This window comes from Brachyhypopomus gauderio, unplaced genomic scaffold (assembly GCF_052324685.1).
Source record: "Brachyhypopomus gauderio isolate BG-103 unplaced genomic scaffold, BGAUD_0.2 sc52, whole genome shotgun sequence".
In the NCBI taxonomy this organism is placed as follows: Eukaryota; Metazoa; Chordata; class Actinopteri; order Gymnotiformes; family Hypopomidae; genus Brachyhypopomus; species Brachyhypopomus gauderio.
The window spans coordinates 2,495,264-2,519,663 of record NW_027506877.1 but is presented as its reverse complement, the minus strand read 5'-3'; the positions used below and the strand labels follow the sequence as shown (position 1 = coordinate 2,519,663).

At 42.9% G+C, this 24,400-nt stretch overlaps 2 protein-coding genes across 4 annotated transcripts in view; one reads left to right on the top strand and one right to left on the bottom strand.

Moving 5' to 3' along the window:
- Window positions 1–17,301, bottom strand: part of col4a6 (collagen, type IV, alpha 6) — a 73,436-nt gene extending 56,135 nt beyond the window's left edge. For all 3 annotated transcript variants that reach the window (XM_076987470.1, XM_076987472.1, XM_076987471.1), the window contains exons 1-3: window positions 17,187–17,301; window positions 16,899–17,022; window positions 16,698–16,743 (exon numbers count right to left, since the gene is read on the bottom strand). In XM_076987470.1, the coding sequence (XP_076843585.1) occupies window positions 16,698–16,743; window positions 16,899–16,909 (57 nt within the window). In that variant the 5' untranslated portion in view covers window positions 16,910–17,022; window positions 17,187–17,301. The remainder of the gene's footprint in view (window positions 1–16,697; window positions 16,744–16,898; window positions 17,023–17,186) is intronic.
- Window positions 17,302–18,197: 896 nt separating this feature from the next.
- The window catches only part of col4a5 (collagen, type IV, alpha 5 (Alport syndrome)), a 43,566-nt gene continuing 37,363 nt past the window's right edge, over window positions 18,198–24,400 (top strand). Inside the window, exon 1 of the mRNA XM_076987473.1 lies at window positions 18,198–18,466. Coding sequence (XP_076843588.1) covers window positions 18,377–18,466 — 90 coding nt within the window. The 5' untranslated portion in view covers window positions 18,198–18,376. The remainder of the gene's footprint in view (window positions 18,467–24,400) is intronic.

Here is a 24,400-nt window from a genome sequence, read left to right as displayed (position 1 = left end):
GCTTACCTTTGGATTTGCAAGAAAATGTGAATTCTCAACAAACTGCCTGCAATTCTGAGCTCCTGACCTGAACCTCTTGAGCTGGAGAGTGTGCATGAGTGGGGCGTGATCTCAGAGCAGCTCTAGCTAGAGGAGCATGATCTCAGAGCAGCTCCAGCTAGAGGAGCGTGATCTCAGAGCAGCTCCAGCTAGAGGAGCGTGATCTCAGAGCAGCTCCTGCTAGAGGAGCGTGATCTCAGAGCAGCTCCAGCTAGAGGGAGCGTGATCTCAGAGCAGTTTCGCTAGAGGAGCGTGATCTCAGAGCAGCCTCTACCTAGAGGAGCGTGATCTCAGAGCAGCTCCAGCTAGAGGAGCGTGATCTCAGAGCAGTTCCAGCTAGAGGGGCGTGATCTCAGAGCAGATCCAGCTAGAGGGGCGTGATCTCAGAGCAGTTCCAGCTAGAGGAGCGTGATCTCAGAGCAGTTCCAGCTAAAGGAGCATGAACTCAGAGCAGCTCCAGCTAGAGGGGCGTGATCTCATGAGCAGTTCCAGCTAGAGGAGCGTGATCTCAGAGCAGTTCCAGCTAGAGGAGCGTGATCTCAGAACAGCTCCAACTAGAGGGGGCGTGATCTCAGAGCAGCTCCAGCAAGGAGAGGGGAATGAACTGGAGACCTACTCACTCATCGTCCTAGCAGTTAACCATGTCACGTAGCCATTCCTGCTGATGTCGGTTGAATAACACTCAAAGAAATGTTTTCATTTTGCCAGCCAAAGGTTGTCATGGAGAACCACCCAAATGTGATAACAAGATACTTTTTACAGTACCGATTTCTTAAATGGGCAGCAAATGGCAATTGTGTTTTTCTTCTCACCTGGAAACATTTGTTTCACACTACTGTGTGATTCCCTGCGCTCAACCACGCGTGTCTTAACGCACACACGTCCACACACCAACTTCATGCTTCAGTCTGATGCCGTGGGATAAATTCAGTATCCCAGTAGATAAATTAAACAGTAGGTAGATTACACAGTAGGTATTATTAAACAGCAGCTATGTTAAACAGTAACCAATTGCCTGTCTTATCTGTTCACACACATATGCTTAACTGAAGTGCAGTCCATTAAATTGAGTGAAATATTATGTGTGTAAGATTTTATAATGTGAATTCTCCTCTTGCAGTCTGTAACTACAATCTCAAATCTTAAACCATAAACCAGTCAAATAGCAGGAGGAAAAATATCCAGGAAAATTATCTACAATAGTTAATAGTGTAAATAAATTAGATGTTTTTTTTTCCTTTAGTGCAAAGGTGCCCTTGCCTAAATCATGCGCATGCTGAAATCACCATCTTGATCCTGAGGTAAGTTAATAACTCTAGTGCCAGTGTGCATTCCACTGGATTAGGAGGACAGAGTAAACCCGACCCGACCAACACGCTGGCTTCTTCATTAAAGACAGGCAAACATTGTCTCTTGCTGCATTTTCTACTTCACAAAGTACAAAAAGTTTAGAACGGGTAATGAGTTCCTTATTCATGTTGTAATGCGACACAATTATGACATGAAATCAAACAGTCTACTTCTACTCTCTGAATCAGTTTTAGTAGTTTCTGGGTTTCCTCAGGTCCCTGTTAGTGGTGCACTCTCTTGAAACAGAAACTGTGGTCTCTATGGAGTCCTGACCGACCAAAAATGAGTGGCATTGGGTCCCATGGGCAGTTTTAACAAAAAAATGACAAAGCTCAAAACAAAGTATAATTTCATTCTGAGCATCTCTTTCAAAAACATGCAAGTTCTACTCTTCCAAAGCCTTTAGCGAACATGGAGACTGTCGGTATGATGAATGGTGACTAGCAGACTGAATGGACACAGAACACCAGAATGGACTCTCTCACACCAACGTGGGACATGCTGGTGAAATACGGCCATCTACTGCCACACACTCTTTGGCTGCCGAAACAATCCCCCCCGACAACAGATGCACACACACACACATGCACACACGCACATACACACACACATACCCACACGCGCGCACACACACACACACACACACACACACACACACACACACACACATTGTAAATTCACACTGAACATTTAATCTTGGTCCATCCTGACTTAATGGTTAACTGTTAAAGGCCCCATTTCCTTCATTGTCTTTTATCATTTTTATTTGATGTCCACGTACAATCTTGATGTAGCTTTATATTACAAAAACTACCACCTCTCTACATTCTAAGACTCAAAACTCAGTGGGCCTAAATATGTGGAGATACGTAGATGAGTCTGTTCTTGTGACATGAGAAGCTTGGAATCCATATGCAGTGTAGATGCTGTACAGACTATGGGACTGAATGTTTTTATTTATGTACTTAGCTTCATGTTGCTCTTCTGGTAGGATCTTGCGTTAGGAAGGAACTTTACCCGCAACATTCAGAAAACCCTCTTTCACACTCTGTGTTTCTGTTTTCTTTGCAGCAAAGCCTTTGCCAATTTTTCCCCATCCACAGAGCTAGTCATTTGTACCCAAACCTAGAGTTTCATTTTCATCCTGACAGGAAACATTAAAGCATGCTATTCCATCAGAACCCAGGTCAGGTGGTGCCTGACCATCCAAATATGTTCAATGGTCATCACCAGTAGGTTTGGATATATAGTAAATTACTTCAAGTCTTCCTGCATTCGTGGTTATATTGAACACAGAAAAGCACAGTCTGTCACAGAGGGCTGTCTGTCCATGCATGGTTATTGAAATACTAGGATCACATCCAGACTGCTAGGACAAAAGCAAATTTGGGTTGCTTTTTTAAGCAGTGTGTTTGCTTACACCATTTTAATTGAATTATTACAGTAATAAATTAATTAGTAATAAAATGTACTGAATGTTTAATGTAACTGTGACGTTCGGGCGCAGCCAAGGACGAGACACGGACTCCCCGCTTACGTAGCAAACGTTACGTTTAATAATAACAGATATTGCGCAATGGCGCACGAGAACACTGAAGCACATACACACAACGTGCAGACTTTAGACAAAGACGAGCACAGGACACTGCGCGAGCGCACATTAAATAGACAAACCACATTAGCCCACGTGATTACGAGACAAGTCACAGGTGAGACTTATTAATCACACGACATAACCCGAACCACGGATATCCACCGACGCAACGCAGACAAAGCACGTGGACTACGTATACACACGCCCAAAAAAAAAAGGGCCGGGGTCCTCAACGTGACAGTAACTAATGAGTTAGTATAATATAATAATGCATTCTCTGAGGCTTTAGGGACAGAAGCCTTGGTGAAGTCTGGTGTCTAATGTAAGGAAATTCAATGTTTTGAAATGCATGACAGATCCACAAGCAGTGTTGATGCGCAAAGCTCAAGGACTTTCACAATGTCACTTTGACTTCAGGCCTCCTCACATTACCACAGGCACAAATCCAGCAGAATAAACCACTCAGCGTCTCAGCAATGTACTGTTATATGTCAATGAACCGTTCAGACACATGAGATGTTAAGAAGCGTTCTGAAGGAAGGTTGCATGTGCGTGTTCAATATACCAGTACACAGTTGCTAATATTGGTTTCAGTTTCATACTGTTCATTTTGTTATCAGGTACGTTGTAACTGTGCCGGTTGTAACTGTGCCGGTTGTAACTTTTTGGTCAGTTACATTACACTGTAGTTTTGTGCAAGTTACATTGTAACTATGTTAGTTATCAGTCAGTTATGTTGTCATTTCTTGCTGTTATTTTTGTGTCAGGTACATTTTGACTGCTGAGCACTGCTGTGACTGGATGTCTTAAATTCATTTGAGCTTAACAGGTTCTTTTGAAATTCCATGGCTGAGTAACCGAAGTGCAGCACAGCTGTGTTTTGATAGACATCAAGAACTTTCTTAAACGTCTTCTCATCCATCCTCGCATGCCTCCTGTTCTCCTTAATGCAACTAAATGACCATCACTGAAAGGCTCATTTGCTAAATGTTTAGCATGTTTCTACAAAGATCTATTTGTGTCAGAAAATATCCTACAGTCCTGTCCTGGTACAGGGGGCTCTGTGCAAAACATTCCTAATCTCCAAAGTAAATAAGATGAACCTTTAATGCTGGTGAAAGAGACAAGAACGGATGTGTTTCTGTTTATTATATGCCGTCATGGCAGCTGCCTTATGTTTGTTATTTTAAGTCCCTTCTCATCTTTTTCAGTTCTGCACACATTCAGAGGATGTTTAGGAACCAAAGCAGACAATGCATCACTGGTCAAGAGAACCGGGCCATGACTTCTTCATTGCTCCGTGATACTGAAGTTCAGCTGACCTACTGTTCCCAAGGGCCACAGTAAAGCATCTCATTCTTTGACCTTTTCCTGGACGCATCTGAAGAGGTCACGCCAATGGGACGTCAGATCAGACGTCCATAACGGACAATCGCCTCTTGGTGAGGCTTCAGACGTTCAGGATTTCAGGTTGTCTCCTGTGGTGGCAAAGCAGTGCTTGAAAAAGACTCCAGATTACATCTATGTCCAGTTTGTGAACGTCTCAGGCTGTTTATCTACTTGTTCTTGTCGGGCTTTAAATGGCCACTAAAAAGAGGCCTTACCCTGAGACAAAGACCCGTACTCCCTGAACTAATAAGGGAATGGGAATCTTCTAGAATGTTTTGTTCTGGGAGATCTAAGCTCAGATTTCCTGTGTAGTTATCTGTGTTGTGATTCCTAAGCTGAGGTGAGTGTGAGGCAGGGGGCCTCACTAGCGCTGATGCACCTCAGGAATGAAACGATAAGGATTGTGATGGGGCCTAACCCCATGACCCACAAGACACCGTCAAATAACTGAACATCACTCACCAGCCCATGACAGCATGTCTTTGTAGCATTTGACAGTAGGCACTAAAGAAAACTGTCCAAATGTTGTTCTGGATGCCTCTGAGGAACTCGAGAGAAGTCCTTCAAACAGACACATCTCATGGGGCATGTAATTTTTCTCAGGTTTTGCTTCTGTTCAACATAAGGAGTGTATCAGGAATTCAAACACTAGTTTCAGGGTTATACAAACAGTCACTGCTGGGTGTGCTTAAAAATTTTCTTCACATTTTTTTGAGTTCACATCTTGCTTCAAGTTGACATCACCTCAAAACTAATGCAATGTCAATATTTACAAATCTGGTCCCAATCATACAGTAACTGATAAACACGAACTACCCTTAACTTGGAATGCAATATATGTGTTTAGAGTTGACAAGGCATGTCAGTGCAATCTTTTCAGCAGGCTGGGGGAGAGTCGAAGAAGATTGGGGATTATGAATGGGGTGGAGGGGCCCAGGAAAGACAAACACTTGAACCTCTACCAACATGTCTTGGCACTGACTTTGTCAGAGTACATGAATAGCAACCAGGTGGGGCCCTACTCCACTCATCTCCCTCACTACCTCACTATCTTGTTCTTTAGTTCTCATCAGCATTCCTCCCTTGTTCTAGTAGTTTACACACACACACACACACACACACACACACACACACACACCTTGTCCACAGACAGACCCCTCCCCAAATCCACCTCCCATTCAGACACAACCAAAACACCCTTCCAAGCCCCAGAAGCCTTCCCCACCCATCACCTTAGGCACACTTCACCCGCTGCTCTGTTTGGTATATAAGTGATCTGATAGGTCTATAAGTGAAGAATGCCAGTCTGTACTACAACGCTGCCCAAATTCAGACTGACTCTGTCCACACCACCTGCTCAGACACAGTCTCCATTCCACAGAGCAATGGGAGGTGCACATGTTTACTAGCATGTTAATGACAACATCAATTAGCCATATGACTCAAGTCTCTGGAAGGCATGATTGCATGGTGTGGAAAGCATTACATTAATCATATGTAGTCTAAAGCTAACTTCCGCTTGGTGAATACCCAATAGAATAGAATAGAATAGAAAATTGTTTTGGAAAAAAAAAAATTTTGGATTTGGAAAAAATTATTATATTAGATTTATTACCTTCCAAAATAATTGTAATTTCAAGTGTCCTTGCTTCATCTCTACTTCCACATCTTATATGGGTCTAAATAAAGGTGTTTGTCTCCTTTTGTAGGTAATTATCACACAGGCCACATACATATCACGCAGCAGGTGGTCCAATATTTACTTTTAAACCTATTAATTCTTTCCTAGGTTGTGATGCTCAGGTTTCAAGACGTATCGCAGCTTACTCCATAAGACCTCTATAGCTGATCCAGAATGCAGCACCATGACTAGTCTTCAATCTTCTGAGCTTCATGCATGTTCACGCATGTTCACGCATGCACTGCTACACTCCCTGGCCCCACTAGCTGTCTGCATAAAATTCAAAAACCCAATGCTTGTCTACAACGCCAAGAATGGACCAGGCCTTCCCTATACGACTACAGTGTTCAAAGCCTGATCCGGACCTCGAGCAGCACGGACCTCGAGCAGAGCCCAACTTTGAACATCTGAACAGACCTGGCTAGGTAAGATCTGCTAAGACTAACATGGTGCAGGTTTCCAGGAGACACTGCAGAACAACAATACCAATATTGTCAAATGAATTCATGTACAAAAGTGCATCAGTGAACACAAACACAGAAATGAGAGAATATATTATATAGATCAGACTGAGGCAATGTTATTAATATCCTTCATCAAAATACATCAGCCCCTAATGTGACTGCACAGGGAAGCATCGTTGTGACTGAAATCAGATGTGTCATCGTCGGGATCGTATCCCATGGTGCACTGGGGGCTCAGGGCTGAAGCGTGTGCAGAAGAACTTGGCTGGCCAGTGTGAAGGCAGCACTTGAAAGTCACAGCAATATAACAGGGCTGTGTTAAGGAAGAGCAAGACCAGGACTATGAGAGGAGATGAGGAGAGACATGGAGACCACTCATGCAGCGGTGTGGGTGGGGGTTGGTGGGTGATGGGTTTCATGTGGGTGGGGGTTGGGTTTCATGTGGGTGGGGGTTGGTGGGTGGGGGTTTCATGTGGGTGGGGGTTGGTGGGTGACGGATTTCATGTGGGTGGGGGTTGGTGGGTGGGGGTTTCATGTGGGTGGGGGTTGGTGGGTGATGGGTTTCATGTGGGTGGGGGTTTCATGTGGGTGGGGGTTGGTGGGTGACGGGTTTCATGTGGGTGGGGGTTGGTGGGTGGGGGTTTCATGTGGGTGGGGGTTGGTGGGTGACGGGTTTCATGTGGGTGGGGGTTGGTGGGTGGGGGTTTCATGTGGGTGGGGGTTGGTGGGTGATGGGTTTCATGTGGGTGGGGGTTGGTGGGTGACGGGTTTCATGTGGGTGGGGGTTGGTGGGTGACGGGTTTCATGTGGGTGGGGGTTGGTGGGTGGGGGTTTCATGTGGGTGGGGGTTGGTGGGTGGGGGTTTCATGTGGGTGGGGGTTGGTGGGTGGGAGTTTCATGTGGGTGGGGGTTGGTGGGTGGGGGTTTCATGTGGGTGGGGGTTGGTGGGTGATGGGTTTCATGTGGGTGGGGGTTTCATGTGGGTGGGGGTTGGTGGATGATGGGTTTCATGTGAAACCCAATATGAGGTATCGCCATGTAAATATTGCAACATGTCTGGAATTTTTAAATGTTCCAGGTTTCGTAACGTACTTTTACTTATCATTAAATTAACTTTTTTTTATTTTATATTTGATAGGCCTATCCATATTAAACTTCGGACAGATGAGCGATTTATTTTTATTAAAGGACGGGTTGAGTAATTTCTAACCCATAACTGTTTTCAAACAAGCTTTCTCCCTCTCCTTCTCTCTATCTCTCCCTCTTTCTCTTTCCCAGCAAGTTTCTAGTAAAACTTTAGTCTATACAGTTCGTGCCATAAAACAATAGTATGTTTCAGATCAGTCTGTGCTGTGTAACATGTGGTAGTGTTTATATAGTGGTGTTTACATGGTAGTGTTTATAAACTTGCACAGAAATATTACAATTTACTTCACATTACAAACATTACAATGTTTATCTGTCACTGTGTAAATATACAATCCTAAATATACAATCCTAAATGTAAATGTAAATGTGAAGATTTTAAAATGAAGAATGATTTGTATACTTAAGAAAATTATGTTTTAGTGTAGGCTCCTACAACATTTTGATTCGTTTAAGAAAATAGGGCATTAAGGAGTTATAATTTATTATATATTTTAATTAGAAAATCAGCATGACGCCTTACCATGACAAGTTCACCTAATGAACATCAACTACAGGTCTGCTAAAAACTCAGCTAGGAGTAACTGACACAAGCAAAAATATATATCATTATCATTTGACACCCCATGTGAATAAACCACACCACCATGTAGCAATCCTAGCTGGATACATGACTCAGTTCAATATAACACTGATTTACTGTGGGGGGTACCGTAAGAATGCCTCAAGATGTTACGACCCTCTACCTATCTCTCTTCCTGGGGCAGAAGAGTTGACCAGGACTGAGCTGAGACAACCACAGAGACACACAGCTGAGAAGCTGTTCATCTGTATTGTCCAACCACACGGTCTCCAAGACAACCGCCACCACCTACCCCCGCAAGGGAAAAACCGTCCCCCCACTGAATCACAAGATGTGACACCATACAGAGATTTAAAGTAAGGGTCCCAGATCTCTTTAAACAGAGCCAGAACATACACTGGCATTTGAGGATGAATTTGAGAAACTTGTATTTTGTGTTATGATGTTTTTTGTTATAAAGTTATAATTATTTGTTGTAATGCTTCATACATAGGACAAGTGTGTAATTCCTATATGCAAACGTTTGACCCCGGTTGTCCGTGCTGATGTATGCAGCGTGTCAGAAACCACACAGCTGGCCTCTGCGGTCTCTCCCAGTGACCTCAGGAAATGGAGCCCAACAGGCCACCCGCCACAAAGGCCCAACTCCAGTGATTCTTCCAAGAGTTGTGCTGAGGTGAAGTCAGGTGGACCCCCCTCAGATATGTTTTAATGGATAATTTAGGTCAGAACACCTGTAATGCCCAATGGCTACCATGTTCTACCATGTTGGGTTATTTTCCTCCCTCAAGAATGCAGTACCAAGACAACTCCGCTATAAAACTTAAATGTTTGGGTGTGTATATATTTTATATAGGTATATATGCACACACACACACACACACACACACACACACACACACACACACACACACACATATATATATATATATATATATATATATATATATATATATATATATATATATATATATATATATATATATATAGATAGATAGATAGAGAGAGAGAGAGAGAGAGAGAGAGAGAGAGTAGAACTCTCAAAGAACTTTGTAGAGCACATCTTTAATTCATTATCTCAGGTTAGAGGAAGGCATTCAAGTCTAGAAAGCTAACCATCTCAGAACTCAGAGGCAGAAACCTTAATGTCTTCTGATCTGTGGATCCCTTTGTTGAAGACCCAAGAACGGTGTAAGAGTGACCAGGCCAGGGGAACTATCTCCAGACTACACACCTGGTTTGGATTCATATTAAAGAAATGGTTCTCAGAAACGTCCATTTATTTTCCATGCATCATCTTTTTCAATCTGCAAAATTAATAACACTACTAATCGAAGATGAAAAGATAACAACTGATTAAAATCACATTTAAAAAAACACCTAAATGAATATAAATGTGTGTGGTCTAATTCTATCATTTTCTCAGCGTTCAAGCAAATATTGATTTGGATCACTAGGGTCATTTTATTGAGACATATATAAATATTATTTATTGAGACTGATTGATTTATAATACATGGAGTTTAGCTTTAAAACCCACATCCTGTTCAGGTCTAAGTGGTGTGGTTCAGGTCTAAGTGGTGTGTTTATAAATGCAGAGAGCCTCTGCCCACCAACAGTGTGCACACCACTGAAAACAGCAGACAGACAGCCACATCGCTGCAGTCACGTTGGGCTACCATACCCCACATTCACACACAGACACCATGGATACTTTTGTGGGAAAACTCTTTCTAGGATTCCTTGGCAGACAACAGTTAAGGCTTCTTTCTCTCCTCCAGGATTTAAGAGTCGTATTTATAGTACATTGTTGTCTATTTGATAAATAGTGTCATCCCCTAAACCTCATACAAATAAGGCCAGGGCTATGGCTATGCCATTGAGAACCACTAGATGTTCAGAGATTATTTACAGATCATAATTAATTGAGTCATAAACAATGTAATTGACTCATTAAAAACATGTCCAGAAAGAATCTGGTGGCAATAAACATGTCCAGAGACAATCTGGAGACAATAAACATGTCCACAGACAATCTGGAGATATGACCAGAGCCTGATAGTGAGTCGAAACCTCACATCATCTACCTACACTCCATTACTCATTCTGCTCTTAAATGAAGTTAGTGAGAACATGAAAGAGAGGCATAAAACAGAGCAAGAGCACGATGAACAGATAGAAGAAGACTGGTGTTCAACAGATGTGATCTGCTGAATGGAACAGCTGTGCAAGCTGTGCAGACTGACCTGAGCCTAGACCTGCAAAGACTAAGCCCTTCTGCCCCTAAAGTGGAATTAGAAACATCCGTTCGGCTCTGTGTCAAATACAAGCGAGAATGCAAGTGCAGAGATGGTTTGCAGGAATGACTGGCAGGATAAACAGCCAATCAGCACGAGGGCTTATCCGTGCCACTCATCGTTTATTGATTTACGTCCTCTTCATCTCATGCCAGTCCATGACATCATCTTAAAGGCATGATTTAAGACCGCCACCTCCATTTCTCTTTCACTTGCCCAGAAGCACACTGGGGAACAGGTGAGCGTGACAGGTAGAGCCGCTGTGGTATTTACAGCTCTGTGAGGTGGCGTAAAGGTCAGAGAGGGGGTTTACTTCCAGAGCAGCGACAAAAGAAGCACAAAGGGAGAAAGAGGAAGAAGGGAGGCTTTTCTTTCAGGTAATAGTGTACAAGACGCTAATGCTCTCATAGCAGGCGACTGGGGGAGGGAAATAAGAGCGGGTCTCTGCAGGGCGTGAACAGAGGGGGCATCAGGTAACTGGCGCCCTCCCTGTTTTCTCCTTCCTTTAAGAGGTGGGGGGTGTGACAGAGGGGGGAATGTGCAGGTGTGGTTCAGCTGATTGGCTGAAGGTTGCAGACTAAGCCGAGGCCTGCCCCTGTCACGCATTTCGGAATGCCATCACGAGAATTACCAACGCGGGAATTTGTGTCTGGAGGGTCTGAACTTTGCAGGGGGAAAAAAAAATGCTTTAGTGAACTCATTCCAAATCAAAAGCCCCAATGAACTGTTGCGCTGTGAACAGGAGGCAGACAAAGCAAGTGGTTAAATTTTATAGAGTTCACTGAAACTTTAACCTTAAGCGTTGTTTTGGAGCCTAGAGGAAAACTTTACAGTGCCACCTCAAAGGAAGTGAATGAATAGTAATTAAAGTTTATATAAAGTATATGTATAATTATTAAAGTATATTTTCTTCACTTGCAATAAAGAGGGTTTATATCATATCAATTATTGTAGTATGTTTAAAAATGGGAAATGTAAAATGTGTCATAAAAAAAATTCTTTGCTTGCATGTTACCACACGGTCCACTAAAATACTCAAGAAGTATAAAAAAATCACATTATTGTTATTTCATATTAATGTAATAGAGCATGATGAATAAGCTCATATTAGTGTAATAAAGGATGATAAATGTTTTACCACAAATACTAATAACAAAATGAAAATATTTTTCCCACACAAGGAGGACGACAAAGCAAAGAAACACCCGAGGCAAATGAAATCCAACACATAGTTCTCTGCCATGCTGCATACATTACCCATCAGAGGAGAAAGGACTCAGGGCTGTAATCAAAAACACCAGGTCTAAGAGTCAGAGATGTTTGGCCTTTAAGTTCGTCTTTCTCTTACAACACACAAACTGAATAGCCCAGTTGGTTTGGCTGTAAAGGTTATATATATATATATATATGGTACAATGTACAGAAACATTTAATCAGATTCCATTTCTATAATGTAACCTGCCACAATATTGGACTGTATTAGACGGGGTATTAACAAATAAACTCCACGAACCCTCTGCATGGTGCGTCATACGCGTGACTAATTGCTGTGAGTCCAGAGGAGAGGACCGTGGAAGACATGCACCAACCCACTCCAGCGCTAATTTCAGTCATCGCTGTAATAAAAGTGGCAGCATCGCCTGAACGAACTTGCGCGTAACAGGAGCTGAGGTGAGAACGTGAGGTCCGTCTGCGTTTGGAAGCACGTTCACAGACACCTCCACCTCCATGAGATCAGAGTAGAGGTGGATGAAGCAACATGGAGGGTTTGTCAATGAAAGGGTAACGTGTTACGACACGTCGCTACAGAATGTTCAAATGTATTACTTACAAAGACGTCACGCTCTTTTCCATGTCTAAGGGTTACAAAAAAGAAAAACGTGTGATAAAGATAAGGGAGGGAGGGCAGGCGGAGGAAGAGAGAAGAGAAAGCATGAGAGAAAGAGAAGAACGGAGCGTGTGACTGGCGAGAGAGGAAAAAGAGAGAGAGGGAAAAGCAAGGGACCTTCCCTCAGAATTCTCGGCCCACTAAGCTCTGCCCTGGACATCTCACCTTTTCTGCATGGTCACCAGCCCTCACTTCATTATCACATTCAACAACTGGAGGATTATAGACATGGGGCTGCAGGCCTCTTAGTAAAATGCACTTCCATCTCCTCAGGATTGCTCTGTTCTGTCCCTCTATCTTCTCCCATGCCAAAGGCCCTTTAATAGGTTCTGTGATAAATCAATTGGTACAAATGTTAGACTCCTATCTCTGCTAATTTCTCTTTCTTTCTCTCCGAGGAAGTGTGGGTATGGGGGGGGGGGGGGGGGGGGGGGGCGTCAGAGAGAGAGAGTGTGTGTGTTTGTGGGGGAGCTTAAAAACATTCTAAAGTAAACCTATTTGTTTTGGTGGTCAGGTACGTTTTCTGCTCGTGTACAATTTATGCCCTTTACATCAGTATACTTTTAAGAGTCTGGTTAGACTTCCATCTAAATAATAAAACAAAACAACACTGGTTGAGCCTGTGGTTTCTGCTGTACCTAAAACTAATTTATTAACATTAACAGATGGGAGGGGTAACTCCACTAAAGGAGGGCTGCCATGTGCAATTACCTGTATGCACTCCACCATCTGCAGGGACAGAGCCATTTACAGTATGTGGAACACTCTTCCCAAAAAGTGACTTTCATTGGGGTTCAACTATCGTAGAATAAAGTCGACTGCCAAGAATAAAGTCGACTGCTCGTAGGACGATATTTCATTTAGTAGTGAAGGTGCAGTCACCACTTTGTCATACAGCTGAGGAGAGACCCATTAATCAGAGCTGACAACCTGATATCTTTAACCACTTAATCTCATGTCTGGTGGAGGGCCATTAAAAAACTATCCCCTTCCTCGCCACGGTGCAAGAAATATTGGTTCATGGGTGGAGTTTGGAACAGATTGGTGGAGTTTAGAATACATGGGTGGAGTTTAGAATAGCCTCGAACAGAGTCTGCAGCCTTAGGGCAAAGGTGTATTCAGTGGAGAAATGCCCCCAACAAATCAAAGGGCCATCTCAGTGCCTCGGCTTGACCTGAAGGAACATTCTAGAGAATGGCACCTGCAGCAAGAGGGAAATATCTCAACATGTCAGGATAAAACCTCTCTAGATAAAAAGTTGCATCATCACCCACACCCCACATTGTTTTGAGAAAGTGCTGGTTTAGGAACATTCGAGAAACAGGTGTTGCGGAGATAAATTTGTGTCCACTTGCTTTTGTTTAGGGTTTACATTAATCTGCCTGTAACCTCCCACAGTTGTGGCTTTCTAAGGAAAACACTAACTTCACAACCCTAGGTGTGTGTGTGTGTGTGTGTGTGTGTGTGTGTGTGTGTGTGTGTGTGTGTGTGTGTGTGTGTGTGTGTGTGTGTGAGTGTGTGTGTGTGTGTGTGTGTGTGTGTGTGTGTGCTCGTGTAGGGGTATGTGCGTGTGTGGGTGTGTGTGGGTGTGTGTGTGTGTGTGTGTGTGTGTGTGTGTGTGTGTGTGTGTGTGTACGTGTAGGGGTATGTACGTGTGTGTGTGTGTGTGTGTGTGTGTGTGTGCTCGTGTAGGGGTATGTGCGTGTGTGTGTGTGTGTGTGTGTGTGTGTGTGTGTGTGTGTGTGTGTGTGTGTGTGTGTGTGTGTGCGTGTAGGGGTATGTACGTGTGTGTGTGTGTGTGTGTGTGTGTGTGTGTGTGTGTGTGTGTGTGTGTGTGTGTGTGTGTGCGTGTAGGGGTATGTACGTGTGTGGATGTGTGTGTGTGTGTGTGTGTGTGTGTGTGTGCTCGTGTAGGGGTATGTGCGTGTGTGTGTGTGTGTGTGTGTGTGTGTGTGTGTGTGTGTGTGTGTGTGTGTGTGTGTGTGCTCGTGTAGGGGTATGTGCGTGTGTGTGTGTGTGTGTGTGTGTGTGTGTGTGTGTGTGTGTGTGTGTGTGTGTGTGTGCTCGTGTAGGGGTATGTGCGTGTGTGTGTGTGTGTGTGTGTGTGTGTGTGTGTGTGTGTGTGTGTGTGTGTGTGTGTGTGTGTGTGTGTGTGTGTGTGTGCGTGTAGGGGTATGTACGTGTGTGGGTGTGTGTGTGTGTACAGAGAGAGAGAGAAGGTGTTCACTTTTATTGTGCCTGGAATCCAGACAGCAGTGCCTTGCTTCCATCATCTGGCATGTCAGTGCAAAATCAACACCACCAGCATGCAGTTATCGATCAGGATATTAAGAAGGCAGATTTATGGAATAGGTGTATAGGAAATCCCTTGCATATAAGAGATAAAAATGTTTTTAAATGTTTTTTTAAATGTTTAAAATGTTTTATGAGGTAAAGTAATGTGTGCATGGTGAGTGTGTTTGTATGTATATCAAATCAAATCAAATATATTTGTATAGCGCTTTTCACAACACATGTTGTCACAAAGCGCTTGTATGTATATATATATATATATATATATATATATATATATATATATATATATATATATATATATATATATATATATATATATATATATATATTATACATATGTGTGTGTGTGTGTGTGTGTGTGTGTGTGTGTGTGTGTGTGTGTGTGTGTGTTTACTTTAATGTGTGTTTGTTTATGTGATTGTGCTGATAATACATGATAAGGCCATGGTTATCAAGGTGAATCAGTGAATCACTAACAAAGCCAACACCTGGAGGGCCTGAACATGACAAGAAAAAGACCTAGTTCACCTCATCTCTTTACTCTGGTGATTTAAGGACCTTTATGTGTGTGTGGGGGGGGGTCATGTTTACAAATGTCACAGAAAAAGAAGTAAATGTATGTACTTAATGTATGTACATAATCTCTATGAATACTATTCATAGTATTGATAAATACTATAAGAATACTAATTATCATTATGAAGAAACAAAGCCTGTAACAGGCTCCACAAAAAACATAACAAGTCTGTGAAGTTGGTGTGTAAACTCTTAACTCAGACTTTTAGCTTAACTCTCAACTCAGGCTGTTCTCTTAACTCAGTCTCTTCTCTTAACAGATTATTGTCTTAACTATTAACTAAGTCTATTCTCTTAACTCTGAACTCCCTTTTCACTTAACTCAGACTGTTCTCTCTTGACCTTTTAAAGCTTAAGCACTCAGTGCAGCCATTGGCACAGTCTGGCTCCTGAGTCTGAAACCTGAGCCAGTCAACCGTCATGCAGTGACCACACTGATAAACTTGAGCCAATTAACCCTGTCACCCTATGACCACATCGACAAGCTCTTCACATCATACAGCAGGGCTCCCATATTCTCCTCTACAAGCACATCAGCATTATAACAACATGCATTAAAAAAAATTACCTATGCTTTAAACAGTGACTTCTGAGATCATGTTTTAATGAAGTGTCTGGATCAGTCTGAATACAAGAGCATTTTGCTGTTAGCCCTGGTCTGAAGTGGTTAAACATATAGATGCCCCAACAGGAAGAAGGAATTTTGGGGGGTAACGGCCAGTTTCATCGCAGGCCACTGTGCACAACTAAGTAAATGGGCGTGCACAGCATCTTTTACATATTAATAAGAAGGCGTGATCATTTACGCTTATTGTTATGAAATATCTGAATGCAACTCCCCACTCCCCAATGGGATTGAATAAAGCTGCTTCATACAGCTAACAAGTAAAGAGGCTGTCAGACTATTTTCACACTGTTTTACTGCGTGGTCGTTAGCTTTACAGACAATGTCTGTAGGCTATGCGCCGACAAATGAGTAAAAGATAAATCACAAAACTTTTAAAATACATGGGCACAGTCACAGGTGGTCAGAAATAACAGAAAACAAAACTAAAAATAAAAAAAAGTAATTCAAAGATGTGTATGACAATGATGCAGACAGATTGATTGTAGATCATCACAACTGAGATCATAAACCCAGTGAGATACCTAAATGCCCCAAACTCTACTTTTAAAACACACATCGGACGTGGTAGGCTATTAAATCCACAAGGTGCTTAATATCCGAGGTCGGCGTAATATTCGAAGACGCGTTTTGCTCTGGTGCGCAAAGCACCGTGTATTAATTTTTAAATCAGTTACGACATGAAAGGCGAATAGACATAGCCTAACGTAAAACACTCAGAATAAAAATGTGTCTTATATTGACGGGGACAATAATCATAGCGCACTTACCCCACGGGTAGACTCCACCGACAAGATAGCACCAAGTACACAAATCCTGCAACAAAAGATCAACTCTAGGTGGATCTATTGATCAACATTAGGACCACTGCAGCAGTCCTGCATATGTTGTCTAGACAAGTCTAGCATGAGCAAACTTAATAAAGCACTATTATGTAAAGGTGTTATAGATATAAATCACTGCCTCCTTACCACAACTTCATTGTGCAAACTTCAAGGAGAACTTCTGAGTTGTCTGTGGGTTCTCCTCTCTTCACGACGAGGCACCGCGAACGGCTTCACATCTGGTGACGGGAGAATCCGAGCGGTCCGTCCACTTCGAGCGCCACGGAGTCGGTTTGGGAAAGACAGGAGAGAAGAAATATCAAAGTGTTAGTAGCTTATCGTGAAGTTATAACTGCTGCAGCTGCGACGCTAAAGTTGGAGTGCAAATTGGACTGTTATAGCTGCGTGAGAATGAGAAAAGTTGAACTGACGGACCTGGAGCCCAGATAGCCCGTCTCTCCGCACTCCTCTCGGTTCGGCGCACCGCGGTGTCCGGGTGGTGGGAGGCGGGGCGTAGATCACACGGAGCTCGTGAATAGGTGGACTACACTCATCAGCAGATAAAACAGAGTACATCGAGCTGTTAGTACCACAAACGTTAGACTAGGGATACACACAAAAATAATCAAGGTTTTTACACCCTGATAATAACTCATTAAATCAACCAAACGAAAGTAATCACAAACCAAACACAAATATATTAACGGACTATTTTTCCATGATGAATTATCAAATAAAGTATAGGCCTAAAGGTTTTCTACTCTTCTTAAGAGATTGTCACAAACGCTTTATTTAAAAAGTCAAAATTTAAGTTTAAGTTTAATGTAAATAAATGAGAAAGTAAACATTATTTACATTAAGCAGGTCAAATGAAAGTCATACTGTTAAAATTAGTAATATCAAATATCAAATCTCAATTTATAATATAATCGGTTTAGTATATTTCACATTGCATTTATTGCCAAATGTACGTATCTACTTGTGGTTAGACCCATTGCGTTTATTAACATTTAGAAGTAGCCTACCTTATTAACTAGGCTCCTGCTGCTTTTTTACAGTTAAATTCAAACAATTTGTATTCCCATAAAATGTATTAGCCTATTTATACTTTTAAACGTGTTTTGTACTTATTTGGCTTATTTGACATATTTGTCAAGAAATTAGTAAACACTGAAGAAAAATATTGATTAGAGTGTGTGGTTCGGTGCACCTCCGCAATTAAGTTAATTTTAAGTGTTCTTTAGGGAAATCCCATACAGTTAAACCATACATAAAACACTGTTTTATATTATATTTTGCCAATTAAATAAACGATATGCATAGATTTACTCTAAAATGTTTTATTTTGAGGCTTGAATTACGAGGGTTTGTGTGGCACTAGTATGTTCATGGGCGGAGTGATTCAAAGTAGTGCGGTCAGCAGGTTAAGGGGATAGAGAAAAAGTTAAGGTTGCAGTAGCTAGTGAGCGGTCCTTACAGTGGACGGCTTAGGCACTTTAGAAGAATCTACCTTTTTACTTTTAAATCAACAATTCCTGCAACTGTAAAGTTAACAGAGGAATATGATAAGTTATATATGTACGCATAGTCATAGCTGTCATTATTAAGAGGGCAGATTCTTTAAAATGAATAAAAAGTTTAAGAGTCTGATCAACCTCGTCGTGGTGCTAGTGTTAATCACTCTGTACAGAGGGGTACAGGAATCTGAATCCGCGGTAAGTATATGTACAATTGCTTTGTAGGGTACTTTAAGTTTTAACCTACGTTTTGCTATTACCATATAATATAATGCACTGCGTATTCCTCGGATCGCGAGACGAAGCGCGCGACTAGGCTGAAGTTTATAAATAGGGATTGTTAGCCTACTTTACCTAGTGGGAGAGTTGATGTTCTGGAGGTCTTTAAATAAAGTAGAAACTATTTCGTCTTTACAGTGTATTATTGTAGTTTGTTTGCATTATTTCAGGCACGTAACTTGGGTGTTTGACATACTGTAGGACAAGAAATGCAGAGAGAGGTGTTTGCACTTCGTTGGGCTGACCGCGCGTCGCTCTCCTGCGCGCATCACATTTTTCTTACGTCTGTACTGTAGGGGTGACTTGTGGGAACATGCCGGCTTGTTTCTCTTTCATTGAGAATTAAACAAGTCTTTTGTTTGCTAATCAGTCAGTATAGTGTTTGTATTGGGTTATTTTTATTTTTTGATTCATCTTTGATGAAATGTCTTTCTCCTGTAACTAGTTTTGCTATCGCATGCCTAATAGTTACGAAGATGTTGCGCTGAAAAGACAGACGTCGTTGGTCTGTTGCATTACCGCGCGTGGCTTTAAACCCGCAGCAGTAATTTGACAATGTATTTCGGATCCACAGTTTTATCCACCTGGTGTGATTGAGAACACTTGTTCTCACCAAATGGTAAATTCGTGCATTGTGTTTTCGATTATGGATCATCTGATGAACTTGTTCTTCAGTATATCCAAGAAAACTGACATATTGCCAAATGTCACTGATGGTGGGAAATGAATTACAAAAAAAAAAAAACATTCCATGTATGTTTTCATTAACTCCCAAAATTAATTAAATGGACAGATCAAATCAAATTGTGCTAATTTTCATTCAATTTGTATGACGCACTAGAGGTTCTCATATGTGATTGTGTAATAAAATACCTGACAGAGAGGTCAAAAATGAGACTAGCCCATAGCTACAGTGACAGGAGAGGACCTGTGGGACACTATCACCAGAGGCACTGATCAGCATTTAGTAGTGGTATTTAGCATTTAGTAGTGGTAGGGGACTCCATTATTCACAAGGCAAGCATGACCTCACCTTATAGGCATCATGTCATACATGTTCCTACTTCTCATTGGACATTGTGGTGGACCCGTACCATCAGTGTCTCAGAATGTAATCTGCACATCCCTCATCATTGATTGGCTGTTGGAATGCACCAAATCTCCTTTTGGAATCCGAGATCCTCTTTTACTGGTTCTCAGGGATACACCCCTTCTTGCACTTTTTGAGCCTGGAGTATAAAGAGGGGGTGTGGCCACTGTCAGTCCTTTAGAGAGGAGTGAACCACATATGGGGGGGGAGGGGGGGTTATATAGGCTCATAGTCAGTAACTTTCTCCCAGCTATTGAAGTGCAGGACCTTCAGGTCGAAGGAGGGACCCTCACGTCAGACACGGCATGTTGCTTATGCAACACGAAAGAAAGGGCACGCACTGGGCATGTTTACACGGTGTTTGTATTACCAGGGAAACCAAGTTGGATGCCCTACCTGTTTAAGACTGCAGGCCTCCTATGGCCGCTCCTGGTGCCAGAATGATGACCCCCCCCTCCCTTATTTCAAAGCCATCTAACTCAGCCCAGTGTGGAATGCCCTGCGTAAGGTTCCAGTCTACTGCTTCTGGGAGACTACACCCTCTGGTGGGCGCTAAGATATTCTGTGCATGGCCCAGAATTCCACTTGTCCAGAGGAAAAGGGCTCTCATTTCAGGCCTCTGATTGGGCAGCAAAGAAGTGTGTTTTATTCAATGTCTTTATTACCCTAGATTTATATACATGTGGTGTTTCTGAACTGAATTCAAGGGGTTTTTTTAAAAAATGAGACATATTTGCTTAAATCTAGGAACAAATGTTTAATTGGAAACAGAAATCTTTACTTCCCAGATGAAGGAGTTTGCCTGTAATGTACACCATAGGGCTCTCCTTTGAACCTGTCGCACATGACAAAATCTGTAATCTCTTCTCTGCAGGTTGTGTGTGTGTGTGTGTGTGTGTGTGTGTGTGTGTGTGTGTATTTCTGTGTCTGTTTACACAGGTGTGTACATTTAAATTCGTACATTCTTAGCGCTGTTTTGATTGAACACACGCGTGTAAGCAGGCTTTTCGGTGTGCGTGTCCCAAAAGCTCAATCCTGGTGGAATGCATCTGTCCTTGCTTTGAGTCCTCTCATCAACCATCTGCAGCGTAGCCACAACATCCATTCAGGTTGACGATATCCACCCGGGGCTCCCAGACGTGCCTGGAGACACTCCCTTCTGTGGGGGGTAGTGACGCTTAGGCAGGCAGGGATGGCGCTTTCTCTCAGCCTGATTCTCTTTCTCCGTCCTGGTCTCTCTCTCTCTCTCTCTCTCTCTTTCCTGGAGGGCAACAAATTCCAGCGTTATCTCACCTGCTGCAAGGACAGTCTAATTGCCGTGTCACGGTTGTCCTCCTAGAGAGCACCATTGAGATTTGCCCTTCCTCTCTCTGGCGCTTACCGTGTTGAGTCACGTACAGCTTTCTGAGGCCCGAAGCCACACTGATGGTTTTAATTGGGGGGGGGGGTGTTGTAACAGACAGGTCCTGCTGAATCTGATTTAAGCGAGACTCATCTCCTTGGCCCTGACCTTACTCATTTGTTCTTCTTATTCCTAAGCTTTGCTGGAATGTTTTGTATTGGAGTGCGGTGTGTGCGCTACACCCTCGCTGTCTAAGCGGTTGGTGTTAACTCCGACTATGCCTCCGCTGAGCGCCTGTTGTATTGGGGTCATCTGCTCTGCGTTTTAGGCTGGAATCATTGCTGTCATCAGTCACAGACCCATATAAATTGTAGAAACCATTGCAGTCCACCATGTAAGATTCATATCTTAGCACAATGACAGTTGATTGCTAATATTTGTATGATTGACATCTTTATTCTTAACTTTTTAACATATTCACTTTTCATTCAAATAGTCAAGACTGTTTTATTCCAAGTCTACCCATTTAATGTCTCCAGTGCAATAGAAGTGGCACACATAAAGCTTTAAATATTTTTTATGACTGTGTTTGTGGATACTGATTGCAGCAACAACTAATGAGAAAATGTTTGGGTTGAATCCAGTTTAATGTTTGTGAGTATTGGGGGTGGTGTGTTCTTACGGTGTGGCGTGAATGGCCAGCAAATACCACTTAATCTAAGCAGGTGTAAAAGTGGATTTTACAGCCTCCAGTGTTTAGCTAACTAATTATTCCTGTCTTCCTCTCTCACTTCACCTCTAACTCTTTCTCTCTGTCTGGTGTTCATTTGTTCATCCTTCCTAAGCATGCTTTAGAAGTGAAGTGAAGAACTGGATGTTTGAGAGTGGGTCAGGGTTTAGTGCCACACACACATTCTCCTTGTTTGGCCTCTGGATTAAGGGGTCATCAAACTGTGTGTGTGGAATTTGAAGGGAGGGATGTGAAAGACTCTCTCACACTATCATTATTGACAGAAGAGTTTTTTCTTCCTTTCTTCTACCTGGAATACTGAGTTTCAAACCAGATGTCATATCTTCTCTTCTCCTGTCCTGTCCTCTTGGCTGGGATGATCGGTGATAAGTAGGATCTCTCAGTTGGGCCCAGGCTCTTGGTCTCAGACACAGGAACGTGCCGTAGTGTCTCTCTGGACCACCATATGTATGAGATGAGCGATTGAGGGAGGAAGGGAGGAAGAAAGAGGGAGATTTTAGTGTTCTTTCAGATGTAATGCTCTGTAAAAATCTGTAATTCTCTCCGTCTGGAACCAGAGGCCTAGTGCTATAAGAGATCAGGACCCTCCTCGTCTTCCTCCTCAATCTGATGAAGGTTTAGGTTGTCAAACACAACCCTTTTGCCAAATGTGCTAGATGAGCTGGTCAAACACTCTAGCAGGAGGTCTTTTTGTTTGTGTTTTTGTTTGTTTTTGGTGGCATATGGGAATCTATCTGGAAACTATCTGCATTTACATTATTCCTTTTAAGTCATAAGAAAACCATATGTTACACTTGCATAAATAAGCAAATCAGTACATGAAGGCATGGGTGGCTCGGCTGAGTCCAGACAGCTGTTCCATAAACAGGCCTGTCTCTGCGTGATGCTGGTTCTATCTCACGGTCCCATTTATGTTTACCCTTCACACCAAGCACGTCTGCCTCTCGTGCGTCTAGCTCAGGAAACGTGATCGCTCCACTTTTATAGTTCTCTCAGCCAGTGTTTATAGAGACTTTCATGTACTTCCTAGCTTCTCTTTGTGAAGCTTCACTTAGCTTCGCTCCAAACCCTCCCAGATGTGTACTTTATTGTACACATATACTTCTTGCTCTGGAGTGCAGCTGGTGATGGAGGGGCTCGTGGTGAAAGTGAATCTCTGCACTCACCACGGTCCTGGAGCTCTCTGAAGCCAAACCTCTGAACTAGAGCGTGATGCTTTAGCTTTAGCAAAAACCCGCTGTCACGCAGACCACGTGTGTGGAGCTCGTGCAGCTCTGCCTCAGCCCTGTTCTCCAGCCCGGCTCCAGCCCTCAGGCGGAGTTCAGTATGTTTCGTGGGGCAGCAGGGGGCGCTATTGCCCTGCCTCTGCTCCACATCAAAGGCCAGTTCAGACCTTGACCAGATGGGCCATGACTTGAACAACCATCTTGAAACAATGGTGGTCCCAGGCGACGAGGGTTTGTGGAATGTGCAACCAGAGCCTCGGAACAGGCATGGAAATGGGGCTTACCTACCACTTCCGGGGTTTGGCTGGCATGTGGGCTGTCCTGGGGTCAGGCCTGGTGATATTAAGTGGACATAACATGCTATACAGTGACTGAAATGGGTCTTCAGAGACTGTCCATAGATTCAGAGCCCTTTCTGATTACATTATGTAGCTGATCACTCAAACGCACACATATGTTGTCCCGTCATCAACCGAACGGCAGAGCAGTTGGGTAAGACTGAGGGGCTGGAGTTGTCTAGGTGAACAAACAGCTGTTGGGAGGATGGAGGGGGTTAAGGAGTGTCAGTATGAGTCAATCCGAGGCCTGACCTTGATCTAGATGTCTGCCACCTCTCTCCTGTGTCTGTTCCTACATGTGGGGAGAAATAGCTTTGGTGTTCCTGCAGGAACAGAAAGATGAGATAGGCTGCTTTCTTTCGCTCTCTCTCCCTCTCTCTCTCTCTCTCTCTCTCTCTCTCTCTCACTCTCTCTCTCTCTCTCTCTCTCTCAAACAGCATGCCTTTCCTTTATGTTGTGTTGTGTCTAGCTACTCTCAGTGCTTCTACAGGGCTCATTGAGCAGTTAGAACGTCTCCCATTAACATGTTCAGGTTTCAGTGAATGAGAATAGCATCATACAGCATAGATATGTATTCTGCTTCATCTCTGACTTCAAATAGGGGATGTAAACTCTGAGCACGCAAAATTGTTCTGTAGCAGAGCTTCAGTGGATTCCATACAGAGAATTCATTCTCATTTTCATTTCTACTTTTGCATGCTAAAAGCAATTGCTTAGATACATACTTTATGTGTTTATTAATTGAATTCATTCATTTTTTACCGGTGTTACATTTACAGTTCTGTGTATTTGGTTGATGTAGGCTTGGTGCATGTTTGGGTGCTTGTGTCTAGACGTTTTGATTTGGACCATATAGCGAAGATGCAGGCTCCGCCCCTGAATTGCGCAGTCCCGTGTTGATATGTGGCTCGGTTGTGGCTTCACTGATTGCACATCGAGTACATGTGGAGAACAGGCCCACAACAAGTCGCTGTGGGCAGACGACCACACCCCGTCTCAAAACCAGGTGGGAAAGGTGTGCTCTGTCCCATAGAGACGGCTTACTGGCGTGGTAGCCAGAACACCCATTTTATGAGTGACACACTCTGCATTTAAGTAATTAGTGC